At 42.7% G+C, this 17,833-nt stretch overlaps 1 protein-coding gene and 1 long non-coding RNA gene across 2 annotated transcripts in view; one reads left to right on the top strand and one right to left on the bottom strand.

The window, feature by feature from the left end:
• LOC137449588 (uncharacterized) overlaps positions 1 to 14,000 on the top strand; it is a 20,893-nt gene extending 6,893 nt beyond the window's left edge. The window contains exon 3 of the long non-coding RNA XR_010989425.1: positions 13,107 to 14,000. This is a non-coding gene — a long non-coding RNA (uncharacterized lncRNA). The remainder of the gene's footprint in view (positions 1 to 13,106) is intronic.
• The window catches only part of LCA5L (lebercilin LCA5 like), a 25,476-nt gene extending 7,643 nt beyond the window's left edge, over positions 1 to 17,833 (bottom strand). The window contains 4 exon segments of the mRNA XM_068155264.1: positions 487 to 580; positions 3,744 to 3,881; positions 5,384 to 5,902; positions 17,753 to 17,833. Coding sequence (XP_068011365.1) covers positions 487 to 580; positions 3,744 to 3,881; positions 5,384 to 5,902; positions 17,753 to 17,767 — 766 coding nt within the window. The 5' untranslated portion in view covers positions 17,768 to 17,833.

The raw sequence follows: 17,833 nt of genomic DNA, 5'->3' as shown, positions 1-17,833 counted from the left end.
AGTCTGTACGAAACTAGGAACTTCCTACAGGAGGGTTGTTTGTGTGGTGCTATGAGTTAGGGGGCCATACTGTGGGAATTCTGAGGTGGCCATTTCTCCAGGTCAAGTCAAACAGAACAGCCTGAACAAAAATCAGTCTGCAAAAGCTTTGTGGACCGAGAACTTCACTTTGTTAAAAAACAAATAGGCAAAGAGCAACAAAGGCAAATAGTAATTTTGATTGGCAGTGCTACTTCAGTGTCACTGTTAGTATACTGAAGCTAAGTATGTTAAACACTACACATGATGAAAATTGGATTAAATACTATCAATAAGTTGAGTATTTGTAGTCATAAAACAGATGAGCAAAGAACCCCAATTACTCTTCTTTAAATGACACGTGACAGAATATTTTTGAGCCTATAAAGTACTATATTGGCTTTTATTTTGGAATATATGTCCCAGTTATAAAACAATGCAACATAATTAAAATGAATGTACACTTACTTTTTTCATGAGGTGCTGAATCACTTTCGTCCTTGGGGACTTTAAACATCCGATTCGCATAGATGTTTTTTACACTAAGTTGCCGATCCTTTTCCTAAGGAGAAACAAACGCCACTGAACGTCTAGAATGTGTTGGGTTACTTTTTACCAATTTAATTTTCTTGTCCTGGGAAAACATTGTCAGTGATCTTCCTTTGTGCCAGGCCATGTGGTAACTTTGTCATTTACATCAATAGGAATCTGTCATTTTCATTTGTGTGCCAAACAAAATTCTCCCTCTTGAAGGCTGAGAGCATATCTGTACACCTGCATGATCGTTTTCATAACACAATGGACAGAATAGAATAACCTTTATTAGAATAAACCAAACCAGGTTGGAAGAGACCTTCAAGATAATCGTGTCCAACCCATCAACCAATCCAACCCACCCAAACAGCTAACCCATGACACCAAGCACCCCATCAAGTCTCCTTCTGAACACCTTCAATGACGGTGACTCCACCACCTCCCCGGGCAACCCATTCCATAGCGCAATCACTCTTTCTGTATAGAACTTCTTCCTAACATCCAACCTGAACCTCCCCTGGCGCAGCCTGAGACTGTGTCCTCTTGTTCTGGTACTGGCTGCCTGGGAGAAGAGACCATCATCCGCCTGTCTACAACCTCCCTTCAGGTAGTTGTAGAGAGTGATAAGGTCACCCCTGTCTCCTCTTCTCCAGGCTAAGCAGCCCCAGCTCCCTCAGCCTCTCCTCATAGGGCTTGTGTTCCAAACCCCTCACCAACTTTGTTGCTCTTCTCTGGACTTGTTCCAGCAAGTCAACCTCCTTCCTAAACTGAGGGGCCCAGAACTGGACACAGTACTCGAGGTGTGGCCTAACCAGTGCAGTGTACAGGGGCAGAATGACCTCCCTGCTCCTGCTGGCCACACTGTTCTTGATGCAGGCCAGGATGCCATTGGCCCTCTTGGCTGCCTGGGCACACTGCAGGCTCATGTTAAGCCTACCATCAACCAGCACCCCCAGGTCCCTCTCTGCCTGGCTGCTCTCCAGCCACTCTGACCCATCAGAAGATGAAGCCTTCTCTAGTGATTCTGTTTCATTTGTTTTTCTGAGGATTTTTTCAGTCTAAGTACTTTTTTACTTTACTTGTATAAAAATGATTTGATTATTTCCTCAGCAGCCTTGGTTACAATGCTCTCGGTTCTGGTTTACAGCCTTGGGAGATGACACAAAGTTCACTTAAGGCACACTTAAAGTTTATTTTATTAGAGCCTTCTGTCTTCACTGAAATCTGTCTTAAACACAGCAAAGGGGTTTCAGTAACACTTTCACCATATCAGGTTTTAGTGTGAAGAATGGGAGCTGCATTTACTCTGGAGGTATGGATTGCCCTGAAAGTGTGCCTGAGTACCCTGAACAAGCCAGATGCCCAAATGTATGAACGTGCAAGAATAAGCTCTGTTCTGGCACAGAAGCTATGTTAATAAGCATGCCTGGTCTTCTTTGAGTTAAAACAATAGAAAGTCTTGTGAATCTAAATATCACATCAAGATAACTGGACACACAGAAAAATGTGTGGAAACACGTGAAACAAATATTTTAGAGAATTGTCAAGGTGAGAATTGTGTTTTAGAATAATTTGTATTTTGGAACAGTTTTATGTTAGTGTTCCTGGGGCTATAATTATTTCCATCTTCCAGATCGGCACATATAGATCAGATTCTTCAAGTTCTCCTCAGGGGACCTTCACAGAAAAATCACAGGAAACATTTTGTTGGAAGAGATCTCAAAGATCGGTAGTCCAACCCTCAAGCTAGCACTGAAGGGCCAACACTAAACTATGTCCCTAAGCACTAGGTCCACACGCTGCTTAAACACCTCCAGGGATGGTGACTCCACCACTCTCTGGGCAGACCATTCCAATGTTTAAGAACTCTCTCTGTGAAGAACTATTTCCTAGTATCCAGACTGAACCTCCCCTGGCACAGCTCGAAACCATTTCCTCTAGTCCTGTTGCTTGACACCAAGAAGAGGCTGCCCCCTCCTTGCTCCAAACTCCTTTCAGGTAGTTGTAGGGAGCGATGAGCTCTCCTTGCAGCCTCCTTTTCTCCAGACCGAACAACCCCAGCTCCCTCAGATGCTCCTTGTAGGCCATGTACTCGAGGCCCTTCACCAGCCTTATTGCCCTTCTCTGGACACGCTCCAGCACCTCAATGTCCTTCTTGTAGTGAGGGGCCCAGAACTGAACATAATGCTTAAGATGTGGCCCCACCAGGCCTCTGATACAGGGCCCAGGAAGTGCACTACACTGATTTGCTTTCCCAACAGCTCACTGGAATTTTGCAGCTGGCAGCCTGGCTGCTGCCAACTCTCAGGAGGAAAGTTTCTACAGCTGCTGCACAAGTAACAGGAACAAACAATGCCCCTGCACAGAAATTCAAATTTCTATGAATCCTCAGGATTTGCCTGTTCTGCCCTTCTCAGTCTCTGGGGAAAATTCCCTTAAAAACATCTTTCACAGACCTTTGTTTCTATTTAGAAAGAGAAAGCCCCTTAGTGCAATGAAAAGAGGGATCAGTCACTTTACACAGAAGTATATTTTAACTGTTACAATCACAGTTTATTAAAAAGCCACAAATGTTTTAATGTTTTCTGGAACATGTACTGTTTTTCTTGTTTACAGCTCATGTGACATACCATTCAGGGCAGTTTTGTTTCTGTTTCTATGGAGTTGTCACTTTTGAGTTTTCTTGTATGTTTGGTTTGCAGGCATTACAGTAAGTGTTAAACTGTACAGATTTGTCCCCCAAACATTTGTATAAAAACCAAGCTGGAATTTAAACAAACTGTGGAAACATTCCCATGAAGTCTTTTTGTTCAACTCCAGTTTTGCAGATTATAATATTTGGCTCATTTTGGTTTGAAAGTTTTTCTGTAAGGGAGCTCATTTGACATGTGAGTAGATGGACATATTGACCTAGATCTATCAGAATGGCAACAAGTTGGTGTGAATTGTTTGCTCAAACTGTGATACATTAATTTCTGTTCTGATTAGTTACTGAACTACCTCAAGCTTTCTACAAAGAGGCCCTACAATAATTTACCATTTGATATGACTTTTATTTTGGTAGACTATAGATTCAACTAGGAAATAAAAATTCCATTACTAAATAATATAAAAGGAGAAAAAGGAATAAGCAACATTAAATACTTGAATTTTTCTCTTAGGAACAGAAACCTATTTAAAAGCTTGAATACCTTGATTTTTTGGTGAAGAGAGTTAATTTCCATTTGCAAGTTCTTTGTAATTATCCCAGCTTCCACAGCTTTTTTGTTCTCATTTGCCAGCTGATGACTTCAGGTGCTATTGTTCAACTTCAGCTGCTTTTCTAAGCTCTTAAAAAAAAAAAGGCATGTTTTACCCTATGGATGTACTCAGTATGAGTGCTGAGAAATTCCTGTTCTTACCAGATTTTAACAAAAGCATGCTAATATAATGACAAGTAAGCTTCTAATGATTGTATTTTATTGCAAACAATACATAAAATTGTGATGAAGTCTCTGAAAAATTATTTTTCAAAAGAGCAAAAACTGGCCTTAAACCTAATTTTACTAAACATACACAGAATTTTCTTTGGCATTCTAACACAAAAACTAAGACTGTACATTACCTCTCTGATGTATTAATGACTACAATCATCTTTGAGATATGTTATGACAACCCTTCTGTTCACACTGAGATCTAGTAACTGCAGCAGCATAAGGCTGCCTAGTGTAAGCTAGGTAATTTATGGAGTACTTTATCAAGTGTTTTGTCATTAGAATCCAGTGCCATGCACTGAAATTATAGTTACTGAAACTGTAAAGTGAGCAGCCATTGCCACATGCTTTCTATAGCTTCTCACTAGATTTATGTAAATAGAATGTTTCCAAAAGGAATCTGAATTCAGCTGTTGACACTAATTTCTTTCATGCAATAAATGCATTTCAGATGTAGCTGTTCAGGTGGTGAAATGCCTCCAAGATTACCTGGCTCTTTATTTAATTGTATGCATAATCTCCCCATAGAAAATAGAAATTAATTCCTGGAGGACAGTGGAAATTTCAGTCTTCCAATTTTGTGTAAAAAATTGTATTCCTGTCTTTCTGTGGAAAGTTCAATATGAGTACAGAAGCATGAGATATTAAAATGAGCTGAATCATCTCCTCTTGAACTCCCACTAGGCATTTACTACAGTTGCATAAAAAACCCAACAGTAGAACCAACGCTAAAATCTAGGACACCTGACTATTGCTTAATTCAGGAGCTGCCCTGTAGCCAGCTGCAGTGAGTGACAGTAATTAGTGAACAGGAGCTGTAGGTATGTCCATAGTGCCCACCAACACCACATGAAAATGACAGTGCTAGTTCTGGATGAGACAGATTTGGTTGTTCAGAGAAGTAGTTCAGCAGCAGCCTAGCGGTCTCCAAGTATGACTAATCCTGTGCTTTGCCAGTATTAATTAGGGTCCATGCTGTTGTGGCCAGAGGGCCCCAGCAAGCCTGACCACCCCATGCAGCTGGCAGGCAGCAGCATAGGCCTTCTGCTGAAGGACACTCTCCAGCTATAGGCAACACTTCTGGCCTAGCAGGGATAAAGCATATGACTTAATTTCTAAAAGATCTTTATTGACAAACCTCATCTACACACACATTTCTGCCAGGTTTAAGATACTGAAAGGAGGTACTCCTACCACTCTTAGTACTTCACATTGAGGTCTGCACTGGGTTAAAAAGAATTTTCAGTGTTACAGGATTGTATCAGGATTCAACAAGAAGCAGCTAAAACCTTTCCACTGTTCTTGCACAGAAACCTCGTCTATTACTGTTTGTGAACACAATGATACACACATATTACCTGTATCCTCCCAGCATTCACTTCCATTTGTTCTGTAAGGACTGATAATCTGTGATGGAGTTCCTCTCTCTCTGCAAGAGTTTTGTCTTCTGAAAGCATACGTAAGTCCTGCAAAGCATCTTTGGCGCTTTGAAGCTCTGCTTCAACTTCTCTGAGCTTCCTGGATGTATTTCTCTCATTCTTCTGAGACGTCCTCAGGTGTTTCCTTAAAGCTGTTGCCTCATTAGAATGACATGCTAAAAGATCCAGCAGGTTACTTTCTGAGTTTTCATAGCTACGTACTGCTTTTGAGTGGCAACACTGAATCTCTTTCAAAATGTGATTTTCTACGCTTGATGCTTCTGATTTCTGTTGTAAATCAAATATTTCATTCTTCAGCTCTTTAATTTTGTAAACTCTTGCTGATGATATTTGCTGAGCTACTACATTTTTTTTCTGGGACATCATACTACTCTGCAGGCTTAATAATGAAGGATTCTGATGTGGTGTCTTCTCAGGTCGCAAGTCTTTTCCCCCATCCTGTGTTCAGACCAAAGTAAACTAGCATTAATAAATAGAAATCATTTGAGACACCAACATGACTCTTTACTGCTCATCCAAGCTACTTAACTGTGGTATAGTTGGCAAAATGCCCAGGACCTCTACTTAGACTTCGGTGCTCAAGTATTTCACAGACAAATCCACTAAAGATTTTCCGTCTCTGTGGCTGCACTGGGGAATAGCTAACTAGGTCTATAGGAGATCAAGGTTCCCTCCTTCCATTCCCTGAAGTCATTTGCATTTGAAACAGCCATCATGTTCACTTTCCATTAATAAAGGTAACTACACAGGTGGTGTCTTCTGAGGCAAACAGCAATAATATTCTGAGAAGTATGTTTCTGTTAACACACTGCTCCAATATCAATGGAAATAAACTTTCTCTCTGTAAATCATGTCGTTTACTAGTGCAGGCATGATCTGGAGAGCCAAATTCAAACCATCTGGAAAGATCCCCAAGAGGGAGGACCTATGCCTTGAATAGGGGTATGATAATAAAAACCCCAACATAGCAATCAGTAGATCTGCAAAACCAAGGTGATCTCAGTAGCACATGGTTATGTTTTTCTGCAGCTAGGATTTGTAACCAGCCTTCTAGAATTTTCAAGTCAGTTTTGAGCTGAACTCCATTTTTAAACATTACACACAGTTTTAGTATAGAAAAGTTATGCTGCTGTGTACAGTACAGCAACTTAAAAAATCTCTGTAGGCTAGCATTCCAAGTGTATTACTGCTGCCTGCCTTCCTTTATGGTCAGCCTTCTGAGTGAATTACTCTCGTTTTCCTTCACCGAAACAGCATTACAATTTTTAAACAGTCCAAGCTGTAAATCTGAGTGTATTCCCATCTTTCAGGCATATATTAAATTTCCCTGTAGCTCTCAAGACATTTCAGGCAGTATTTTGCAGAAGTTTATTATAATAATTTATGGATCACGTAACATTTTATGAATAAAATAGGCAAGGTCCTAACCTGAAAATGCACCAGAGGAAAAGGACAGATCTTTTCAGGGATATCTGTTGAATCTAGGCAGTGTGCTACACACAAACTCTCTGCAGGGGCAGGCCCAAACCAGAACACCCCACTGCAGGTGGGAAGCAACAACAAATCAGCAGTAAGAAAAGTAAAGCAGGACACCCTGAAGACTGCCAGAACACCATGGCCTCACTATGTCCACGACTTAAGCCAGAATACTGGAAAGCTATGGATAAAGTGTTATCTAGGAAGACTGAGGGGCATGGGGCAGTGGCTTCAGTGGGGAAAGGGGCTGTTTCTGCAACAGCAGGAACATCTGTTGCTCACAATCTCCTTGCCTGCTGGCAGCATTCCTGTTCTACATGGCTTCAGCCCAGCTTTGCTTCTGCTGTGACACTCGTGTGCCTGGTGTACAAGGCAACCAGTTAGAGGAAAGCATGAAGAGAGGCAGTTACATGATTCTGACTGTCCTTTGCTCTTTTTCCTGAAACACCTGCTTCACTCCACTCTTTCAGGATACAAACCAAATTGTCTTTGTTCTCACAGCCTTGCTGATAGAGGAGAGCAAAAAAGGGTAAATTGGCAGGATCTCAATCATACAAAGCCATGCAGGGAGAATAGACTTGAATTTGATGTGATAACAAAAGGAAAAGAAAGAAAGAATGTAGTCTGAGGAATCAGAAGGACGAGAGACTGTGATTTGGGCAGGACAGGGTGGATTCTTTACATATGTTTTAAATGAATTAAACCAGGTTGGACTTGATGATCTTTGAGGTTTCTTCCAACCTTGGTGATTCTGTGAAAAAGGACTATCATGGAGGTTCAAATAAACAGAGGAAATTACAGTGGTCAGTTGAGGTCAGGCAGGTTCAAGACCTTCTGCAGTGAGCAAAAGTGACAGGTGCTGTGCAAAAAAATCCCCAGAGGTAAAACCCAGAGCAAATGAAAAGTACTCAAGCATCATACCCATGCATTCACTGTTACACAATCCCACTTGCAGGAAGACCGTCCACAGATGTCGTCACACAAAATGAGAATGACAGCTACATGGCTGTTTTATTCTGTCAGAAAGGAATGAGAAGATGTAAAAGAAATGGGAAAGTACCTTCCTTTAAAATCTGACAAAAATCTATACATGTCTATCCGTGGTGAAAGGGTAGGCTACAATTGTATTCTTGGGAAACTGATCGTTTCAAGTAACCATAAACCAGCAAGAATAAGCACTTAGAATATCAAGCACAGCTAGTAGCCAATAAAGATTCTTCTGCTAAACAAAACTGTAAGATGTGGTTATTCTTTCTGGTATGACTTCTTGACAGCAGCATATAACTTACATAACAGAAGAGAGAATGTGTGGTTCCTCTCTTTGTGTGTGTGTGTGGGGGGTTGTTTATTTGCATCTTGTCGATCTGGTAGACCTAGATGAAATTTTGAAGCTTAGAAGAAAATGGGCATTGGTTTTGGACTCTTTCTTTTTTTTGATGTGGCATGGTGGGATTTCAGAAAGTAGAGGTCTAGATGTGGAAATGTGCAACACAGTAAGATTCTTCACTGTTAACATCTACATAAAGGGAATATATTTGTGCTCTGTGGTAATTTCATTGAAGCACAAAATTAATTTCACATGATACATTGAGACTACGCTGGCCAAAACATGGATTTTTTGTCAAAACTGGCACTTTTGTGGGACACTTTTTGAGTCACTCCCACAGGAAGGGCTCTTTTGGACACATCATGTGATGCATGGTCAAAACAGAAATCTCAGTGCATGTGGGAGAGCCATTTCCAAGTCCTCAGATTAAAACTGAGGAACAAAGACTGCAAAGGTGCTCCCACATCTCAAGTAATTATCCTAATTCTGGGGGTGCCAAGTATTGTGGGATAACATAATAGGGAATGGCTTCATCTAGGGCAAGTTCCACCTGACCAACCCAGTGGCTTTCTATGACAGTATAACCAAATCAGTGGAGAAGTCCAGACTTACTCTGGACTTTTGTAAAACCTTTGGTGCAGACCCTCACAATATCTTTCTCTCTAAACTGGAAAGATGTGGATTTGATGGATGGACTGTTCAGTGGATAAGGAATTGGTTGGATGATTGCCTATAAAGGGTAGTGGTCAACAGCTCTATGTCCAGATGGAGATGGGTGACAAGTGGTGTGCCTCAAGGGTCTGTATTGGGACCAGTGGTGTTCCATATATTCATCAGTGATAATGAGATTGAGTGCACCCTCAGCAAGTTTGCAGATGATACCAAGCTGAGTGGTGTGGTTGATTAGACTGAAGGATCTCATAAGGTTCAATAAGTCAAAGTGTAAGTTCCAGCATCTAGGTTGGGGCAATCCTCAATATCAGTACAGGCTGGGAGATGATGAAATTGAGAGCAGTCCTGCAGGAGAAGACTTAGGAGTACTGGGGAATGAGAAGCTAGACACGAGCCAATAATGCATGCTTGCAGCCCAGAAGACAAATCACATTCTGGGCTGCATCAAAAGAAGTGTGGCCAGTAGATAAAGAGAGGTGATTCTGCCACTCTAATCTGCTCTGGTGAGACCTCACTTGGAGTACTGTGTCAAGCTATTGGACTCCCAGCACAAGAGAAATACAGACCTGCTGGAGTGGGTCCTATATTTCAATATCTGAGGGGGACCTACAGGAAAGCTGGAGGAAGACTGTTTAGAAGGGCTTGTAGTGATAGGACAAGGGGCAATGGTTTTTAAACTGGGGCAGGGTAGATTTAGGTTGAATATTAGGAGTTCTTTACAATGAGAATGGTAATACACTGGAACAGACTGCCCAGCAATGTGGTTGAGGCCCCATTGCTAGAGTCATTCAAGGTCAGATTTGATGTGGTCCTGGACTGCCTGATATAATTGGAGGTGTCTCTGCTCATTGCAGTATTGGGTAAGATGACCTTTGAAGGTCTCTCCCCACAAGATGCAATCTGTGAATCTGCAAATCTCCCTCTCTCTTTTCCTCTTCCTAGAGTTTGAAACATGATTTACTATTTTTCTTCACCAAAAAACTGTTTTCCCTGTCTTCCCCATTACTGAGAAATGCCAAAGGAAGAGAACAGCTATATTTCTCAAGAGACTCTCATTTTGCTACCAGAAAAACAAAGTACTTTTTTTATCATCATGGGGGAAGCTACCTTGTCCCTTTTCCTTCTTTTCCTTTTTATTTTTCCCTGTGTTTTCTTCTCTTCAGTTCCTGTTATTTCTGAATGTTTGCTGCTTCTAGCTGTTTCAGAGCAAGTCACTGACAAAGACCTAAGAATAGTTAGCATAAGAATTTTTGCTTCTATATTTCTTGCTGCATCCCCCACAATCATTACCTGTGCTACAGCTGCTGTTTCTGATACTTCTGTGGTTTGGGAAATCTTTAGTACCCTTGGCTTTTGTGCCATGCTCCCATTTATTATAGCCTCTGTGACCGTTTGAGGCTGCGCCTTTAAGAAAAGGACAGTGCTGGGACACTCTGGCTGAATGTTATGGAATAATAACGAAAACAACCAGATATTCTAAACTAATTTCATTGGTAGATTGGTAGAAAGCAACTTTAAGTTTTAGTGCATGCTAGAATTTTTTCTCAGTTCGCTCCTTTCCCTCTCCTTTCCAGCTTGCCTGCTTCTGGGCTCCTAGCCAGAGCGACCTTGGATAAAGATAAGCACTAATACTGCATGCACTTTCAAGGCCTAACCAAATTTCATCCTTATTAATTACCTTTTTCTCTCTCTAACCCTCTTTGGGAAAAAAGGGAGGTAGGGGGAGAGAGGGGGGTACGGGGGGGAACCCTCCTCTGTCCGGAGGAGGGAATTTCGTTCCTGTATTCTTTTTTTCCCTTGCTGTATATTTCTGTACATATATTGTAAATACTGTGTATATTGTGTATATCTAACCTGCCTTTCCACATTGCTTGTAAAACATAGCATTCCTTCCGCTTCTCTGGCTGAGTTAGCTGTGGTTTTTTCCCTCTTTGTGGGGGAGAGAAAGCTAAAGCCACTAAAATATGGAAGAAACCATCATCTGAGTTCACTGTTGTGTTATGCTGGAAGCCTTGAAAGTTGACCTCCATAACCTATCAGGAATGAGTATGTTTGTGAGTTCTTTACAGTTGGCACAAAAAATACTAAAGAGTATTCAGCTATACTAAATGATGCTAAGAAACACAACATTACCGTTAAAAACCACCAAAAAGTCATTATTCTTTAACCCATTAAGAAAATTGTGTGGTCTTGTAGTAAGTGGACAAGTTTGTTTCCAGAACGAACTGCAATATGACATATACTAGCTTTTACCTCAGAATTTATTATGCTATTGGCATGTATTTCCTAAAGCTTTACAAGGTGCTACAATTTCAAAGTGAATAAATGCCACAATGTGTTTCCTGTAATGTATACATTTTCTCTAATGAAATGGGAAAGAAGTGTAATTGTATTTATGCTCAACACCTACTAAATGCTTTACAATATTAAGTTCAAGCCTCTAGAAACTATTTCTAACTGTATTTTTATAGTATTTTCAGCTTTCCAGTCATGCCATAAAAACATCATTTACTCCTGTTTTTCAGCCATTAGATCACAAACCAGATCACAACATTAGTTTGTGTACCAAAATAGAAAATACACTTAGGCTCCATGTTACATGTAGAGGATATGGCATTGCTTAAAATTACACAACAGTGTCCAGTTTAGACTGAAGTGAAGGTTACTGTAAGCTCTGGGCATGTGGTTTTCAAATCAGAATTGTTTGTGAGAACAAAAAAGCTTGCTAAAAATAAAGCCTCGCAAGGTACTACAAGTGTCTATACACAACTTCAGAAGGAACATAAGGGGAAAATTCAGTGTTTGTTGTTGAGAGCAATTTCTTCACAGCCTACCTGTACTGAACACATTTGTTTGCTTTTGAAAATGGTGCAAGATACTCCTCTCCAGGTCTAAGTACACATATAGCTTGGAAAACAACAATTCTAATGCGCTGTTGCTGTCAGAGCTGTGATTGTCTGATGGGATGATGATGTTACTTTGTTTGATCAGGGTGTAACATTGCTGCTTCCTCTGGAATTCCGTTTTCTCAATAGCCCAATTTTCCAAAAAAGTTAACTCTCCTAATTGTTTGTCTTTTAAAAGCCATATATTTATCATAAAATACAGAAGAAAGCCAACAGGATGATGAGTGGCATTAATAAGGGTATCACAGGCAGGGATAAAGATGTCATTCTCCCACTCAGCACTGGTCAGGCTGCACCTGTGTACTGTGTACAGTTTTGGCCCATGCTACACAAGAAGGATGTGGTTAGGCCGGAAAGATTCCAGAGAAAGGCCACAAGAGTGATCAGAGAACTGTAAGACCTGTCATGTGAAGGAAGGCTGAGAGAACTGGGTTTGTTCAGCCTGTAGAAGAGAAGGCTGAGGGGAGACATAACCATATACAAGTACATAAAGGGCAGCTGTCATGAGCAGGGAGACTTCCATTTTACAATGAGTGTGGCCGGTTGACGTTGCCCCCTTAAGAAAGGGAATATGGTGGACGGAAGTTGGTAAACGGAAAAGAATAATCTAAACTATTTCATTGGTAAAGTGGGAGGAAGCACCTTCTGAACTGGGAGTGAGCTGGGACTATCCTGGGCACTCCGGCACCCTATCTTCAGTCTTGCTTCCGCCTCTCCACGGTGCAGCAGCTCTCTGTCTGTGCTGGGCTTTCTGCCAAGGCTTCGGCCTTGAAGTCCAGATACAGGCCTGTATTAACTCCCTTCCAATTAACACGAACTGCTTCTAACTTTTTTTTCCTCTCTTTTCTTTCTCTTTCTATCCCATTCTGGGGAAAGGGGGGGAGAGAGGGGAGAGCGGAGGTGGGGAACCCCCTCTGCCGAGGGGGGTTACTCTCATTTCTGTGTTACTCTGTTGTATATCTTTGTATATATTGTAGATATTGTAAATTTGTAAATATTCCCCTGCATACCCTACATTGCTTTGTAAATATAGCTCCACTGCCTTGCTAATTCAGCTTGTGAGTTTTTTTTCCTTTCCCTTCAAGTTTCTTTCCCTTTGCCTTACAAGGGGGAAGGGAGGAGGCTTCTTGACCTTACCCTTCCACCCCACCACAAGGAGTCACATGGTAAAGACAAGGGGTAATGGGCACAAGTTGCTAGTGGGGGACATTCAGACTGGATGCCTGTGAGAGTCTAATAAGTTTGTCTCTCTCTATGTGAGTCAACAAAGATAAAGTGATAGCAGAGCCACTGGAAAGAAGGTGGAAAGAATCCTGTCCACCAATCCTGGATGCAAATCAGCTTGTGATTGCATCGTGATAACACGGGACTACAACAATGGACCCAAGGACCCAGCCATCACGCTTTCTGGGCAGGGTGGTTTCCGCCCATCAAGTACCTTGGGCAGGGTGATACGATGGTTTTCACCACCTGTGTAAAGGAATGTGGGAGGACTTGTCCGGATGGAGATGGGGTAGATGGAGATTCCCCCCTCCTCCAGCCAGGGTCTTGCCCAAACACACAGATTTCCTGCCACTGGAATTCCTGAGGGACAATATTTGACTACATACCTAAGGACTAAAAAACTGTATAAAAGACTTGAGCAACTACTGGTTTGTAGAGAGAAACAGAGGAGAGAAACAGAGGAGAAAAACGGGGAGAAAAACGGAGATGAAGGAAAACACAGGAGACGGGCCAGGCCGCTGAGAAGCCGGGACAATGCTGCTCCGGAGAAAAGAAGCTGCCCGGAGGACCACAGCTCCAGCCAAGCCTCAGCATCCTTTCTCTACAGACCCAGGCTGCCCAGAGGAGCCTCAGCACTGTTCCTGTATCAACCCAACATCTCCCCAGAGGACCACAGCTGTTCTCCAGCAAAAGCCTCACCACGGTTTCTCTACAAACCAAACATCTCCTGCAGCACCTTTCCTCCACAGACTTTAACTGTCCTGGGGGGGATGAGGGGTGTGGTAATATAATTCCTTTCCTCTTCTATCTCTCGTCCCTCTTTCTCTCTCTCTTTTCTCCCTTTCCCTTCTTATGTCCACTTTCTCTATTTTCTCCCTCTTCCTTTCTTATGTCCACTTTATTTATGTAATAAATAGTCTAGCTGTTGATACTTTGGCCTCGTTTGTGCCTTTAATTTCACAACACGGGAATATTTAAAAGAACTGTGTCTCCGGACCGAGACATCTAATGTCTCCGGACCTTGACAATGCCAGACAAAACTTTTCCACTATTTGAACTATTGACATTGGAATAAACTCACAAGTGAGGTAGTGGATTTCCTTACATTAGACAGCTTCAAGGCCCAGCTGGACAGGGTGCTGGACCATCTCACTTAGACGATATTCTTACCCTGAAAGGTTGGACTAGATGATCCTTGAGGTCCCTTCCAACCAGGTGTTCTGTGAATCTATGAATGATGACTAATTTTCCATGTCTTTGTGAACATCTGTTACACCTCATTTTTTTTGCCATACTGAAGCTACTGTAGATGAGAGCAGTTTACTTCATAGTCCTGGAAGCATTATTTAAGCACTGTGGTTCTAATAAAAATAATTCTAAGGAATTGATGTCTTGGAACATGGTTCAATCAGTTTCATTTTCTTCATATCACATGAAGACTACCCAGACCATAGGTTTAGAGGTGCAGAATTCTACCCAGCAGTAGGATAATTTGTATATTTGGGGGTGGGTCTAAAAAGGGGCATAGCAATTACATGGAAGACATTTTAAATGAGATTTTAATTGGGATGGATTTTAACAAGTAGCTTTCACTAAAAAAATCAGAAGGTCTTTTTAGAATATTCTAATTCCTTCGGTGCCACTTTGTTTTGTGCTGCCATTTTACTTTAAATGAAATTCAATTAAATTTCTTAAAGGGGAATCACCTAACTCTCAAATAAAATAAAAGAGTTTAATTTAGGGTTGCACAAAATGTTGTAGGTTGAATCAAAACAGTTTAATTGCTCTTCGTTCCTTATATAAGCAACTCTTCTTTGTGGAAGACTGAGGAATGCCCAGGGTCCTACTAAATCTGAGCCAGTGTAATAACCCCTAGGAGATGAGGTAAGGATTAGGCAAAGGAAAGCTTGGCACATAGCTATCTATTTCTTTTTAAATTTGATTTGGTACTGTTAATACTTTCTGTCCAAATTGCATTTAAAATACATTAGTGTCCTGATTTAAACTCATTTGGCAGCTGAGCCCCAGCAATCTGCTGACAACAGAGGGGTTTCTCTCTGCCCTGCCCCTCCCCAGTTACCCTCTGGGTGTGCAAGGAGGAAAAGGACCCAGGAGGCAGAGATGTTGGTTGAGATAAGGACAATTTACTACTCCATTGCATGGACATCAGATTACATGAAAGAAAACAGAGATACCAGAGCATGCAGCAGCAGGGGAATAGACAAAATGCAAACCACCTATGAAACTGAAAAGGGAAAAAGGGACAAGCCCCTGCCTGGAAGCCTGGGGATGGGGTGGAAATATCACATAAAACCTGGAACAGGAAAGTTTACAATCTATAGAACACAATTCCAGTCCCATAAACGCTGGCCAGCCCCTTCTGTCATGCAGTGAGCATGATGTTAGCATGGTGTAGAATAATGATCCAGTTCACACTGTGCCAGTGGGGTGGAGGGTGGGGGGTGTTGCCCTGTCCCTTGTCCCTTCTAGTGGGGCCAGTCAGCTTAAACCAATACATTCTCCACCCCTTATTCTATGTCATCTATGTCATTCTTGGCAGCAACAAACATCATACAACACACATAATTTGTTGTCTGTTCTCACTCAAAGTGAGATCACAGACACACAAAGTGAGATCACACAACAGACTTCTCCATCCTCCCGCATCACCCACCAGGTACACCAGGTCCCTGGGCAAAACCAATCCTGTGGCCGGGTTTGCCTTTACCTGAAGCAGGACTAACCCAGACCTTTCTCCCTAGAATATTCTTCCTGTGTACCAGGAGAAAGCTATCTCACTCTATAACATGTGGGCAGTTTGGATTGGGCAGGGTCAGCTCCATTAGTAGATCCTCTGGAGCTAACTAAGCTTGTGCTAAATGTGTTTTAAAGTTCCTTCTCCCACTGCTCTGAGGATGGTTTTTAGCAGGCTGCTGTAACATTTGACCTTCCCAGCAGCTGTTGTGTGAAAGGGGATGTGATAACACCCACTCAATGCCATGCTCCTGGGCCCAAGTGTCTATAAGGCTGTTTCAAAAATTAGTCCCACTGACTCAACTCTCTGGGGTGCCATGTCACCACCACGGGGCTTATTTTTCAAGGCCCAGGATGGTGTTCCAAGTGGTGGCAGGGGGCACTGAATGTGTTTCCAGCCATCCAGTGGTGGCTTCTATCATTGTAAGCACGTAGTGTTTGCCTTGATGGGTTTGTGGCAGTGGCATGTAATCAATTTGCCAGGCTTCCCCATATTTATATTTTAGCCATCACCCCCTGTACTACAGAGGCTTTACACTCTTGGCCTATTTGACTCACATTCATATGTGCAATAGTGTGGGGTCAGTCAGCTTAAAACAATACAATTAGCTGAAATTAAACTTAAAACTATTGCTTTGTTTTGATGAGAAGTCTGGGCTGAACCTCACCACCCTGCCTCAACAGAAGGTGTTGAGAAGTAAAGAAAATGGAAAAAAGAGAAGACAGAAAGTCAAAAGGCCCTTCAAGAAACAGAGAAATTAAAAGATGTTACTATAGATTTAAATTAAAAAAAAAAAAGCAGTAGCTGAAGGGAGGCAGAAATGAGCAAACAGTAAGAGAGTATATGGGGAAGGATGAGAGGCAGGAACAGAAACAATCAGGGCCAAATCTATCTGTCAAATATTAAAATGTCATTGCAGGCATCCAGAAACTGTAAAACTGTCACAGGGAACAATTAATTGTAATCTGTGTGCAAAACCAAAGTAAGTGAAGAGGGAGAACACTGAATTCCCAGCCCTGCATGGTGCAGTAGCCCACGGCCAAGCCCTGAGCCCCAGGGAAGAAAGCTAGGACCCATGTAGGAGGGTCAAAGGCGTACCTAGACCCCTCAAACCTGTCTCTGGGCTCCTCCACAGGCACCAAATAACTCCCTAGCGTGGTCCACGCAAGCCAGAGTTCCCCCACCACCCTCACAAGTGGTTTGTCAGGGTGCTCTCCCTGGCAGCCCCAGGCCAGGGCCTGATCGGCACCCGCAGGTCCTGGCACTCAGCCCCGCACCCAGCTGACATCACCCATCTCCACCCTCCCTGTCCAGAGCAGGACAGCAGCTCCTCACCAGGGGCACCTCCGGACAGGGGACAACAGAATGGTTTGGGTTAGAAGGGACCTTTCCCTGCAATAACCAGGGACATCGCAGATTACTCCAAGTCCTGCCCAGCCTGATCTTGAACGCTTCCAGGAAGGGGGCATCGACCAATTCTCCAGGCAGCCTGCTCTGGTGTTTAACTACCCGCATGGTACAAAGAATCTGTGAACCTAGTCCAAATCTACCTTTCTTGAGTTTAGAACCATTAACCCTTGTCCTGTCGCAACACGTCCTGCTAAAAAGATTTCCCCATATTTCTCATAGACTCCTCCTAGGTACTGGAAGGATGCAGCAACATCCCCCCAGAGCCTTCTATTCTCCATGCTAAATGACTCCAACAGTTTCAGTTTTTCCTCCTAGGAGATGTGTTCCAGTCCTCTTATCAGTTTTGTTCTCGGCCTCTGGACCTTCTCCAGCAGTCCCTGTCTTGTGCTGAGAGCTCCAGAGATGGATGCAGTGCTCCGGGGCGGGGGGGCCTCACCAGATCCCACCCTCTTCTCTGCCCTTTCAAGACAAATCCCTGTCCCTCCCCATCTCCGTCCTGCCCCGGCTTCACTGCCCACCTCGGCGTGCCCCATCCCGTCCCGGCCTCCCAGGAGTTTTTCCTGCCGCGACCGTCGCCCGCCGCCATTACCGGCCTCAGC

This window comes from Melanerpes formicivorus, unplaced genomic scaffold, assembly GCF_026170545.1.
Source record: "Melanerpes formicivorus ecotype bairdi unplaced genomic scaffold, bMelFor1.0.p_v2 SCAF_30, whole genome shotgun sequence".
Taxonomy (NCBI): Eukaryota; Metazoa; Chordata; class Aves; order Piciformes; family Picidae; genus Melanerpes; species Melanerpes formicivorus.
The sequence above is the reverse complement of the archived record's forward strand: the minus strand, read 5'-3'. Positions and strand labels throughout refer to the sequence as shown.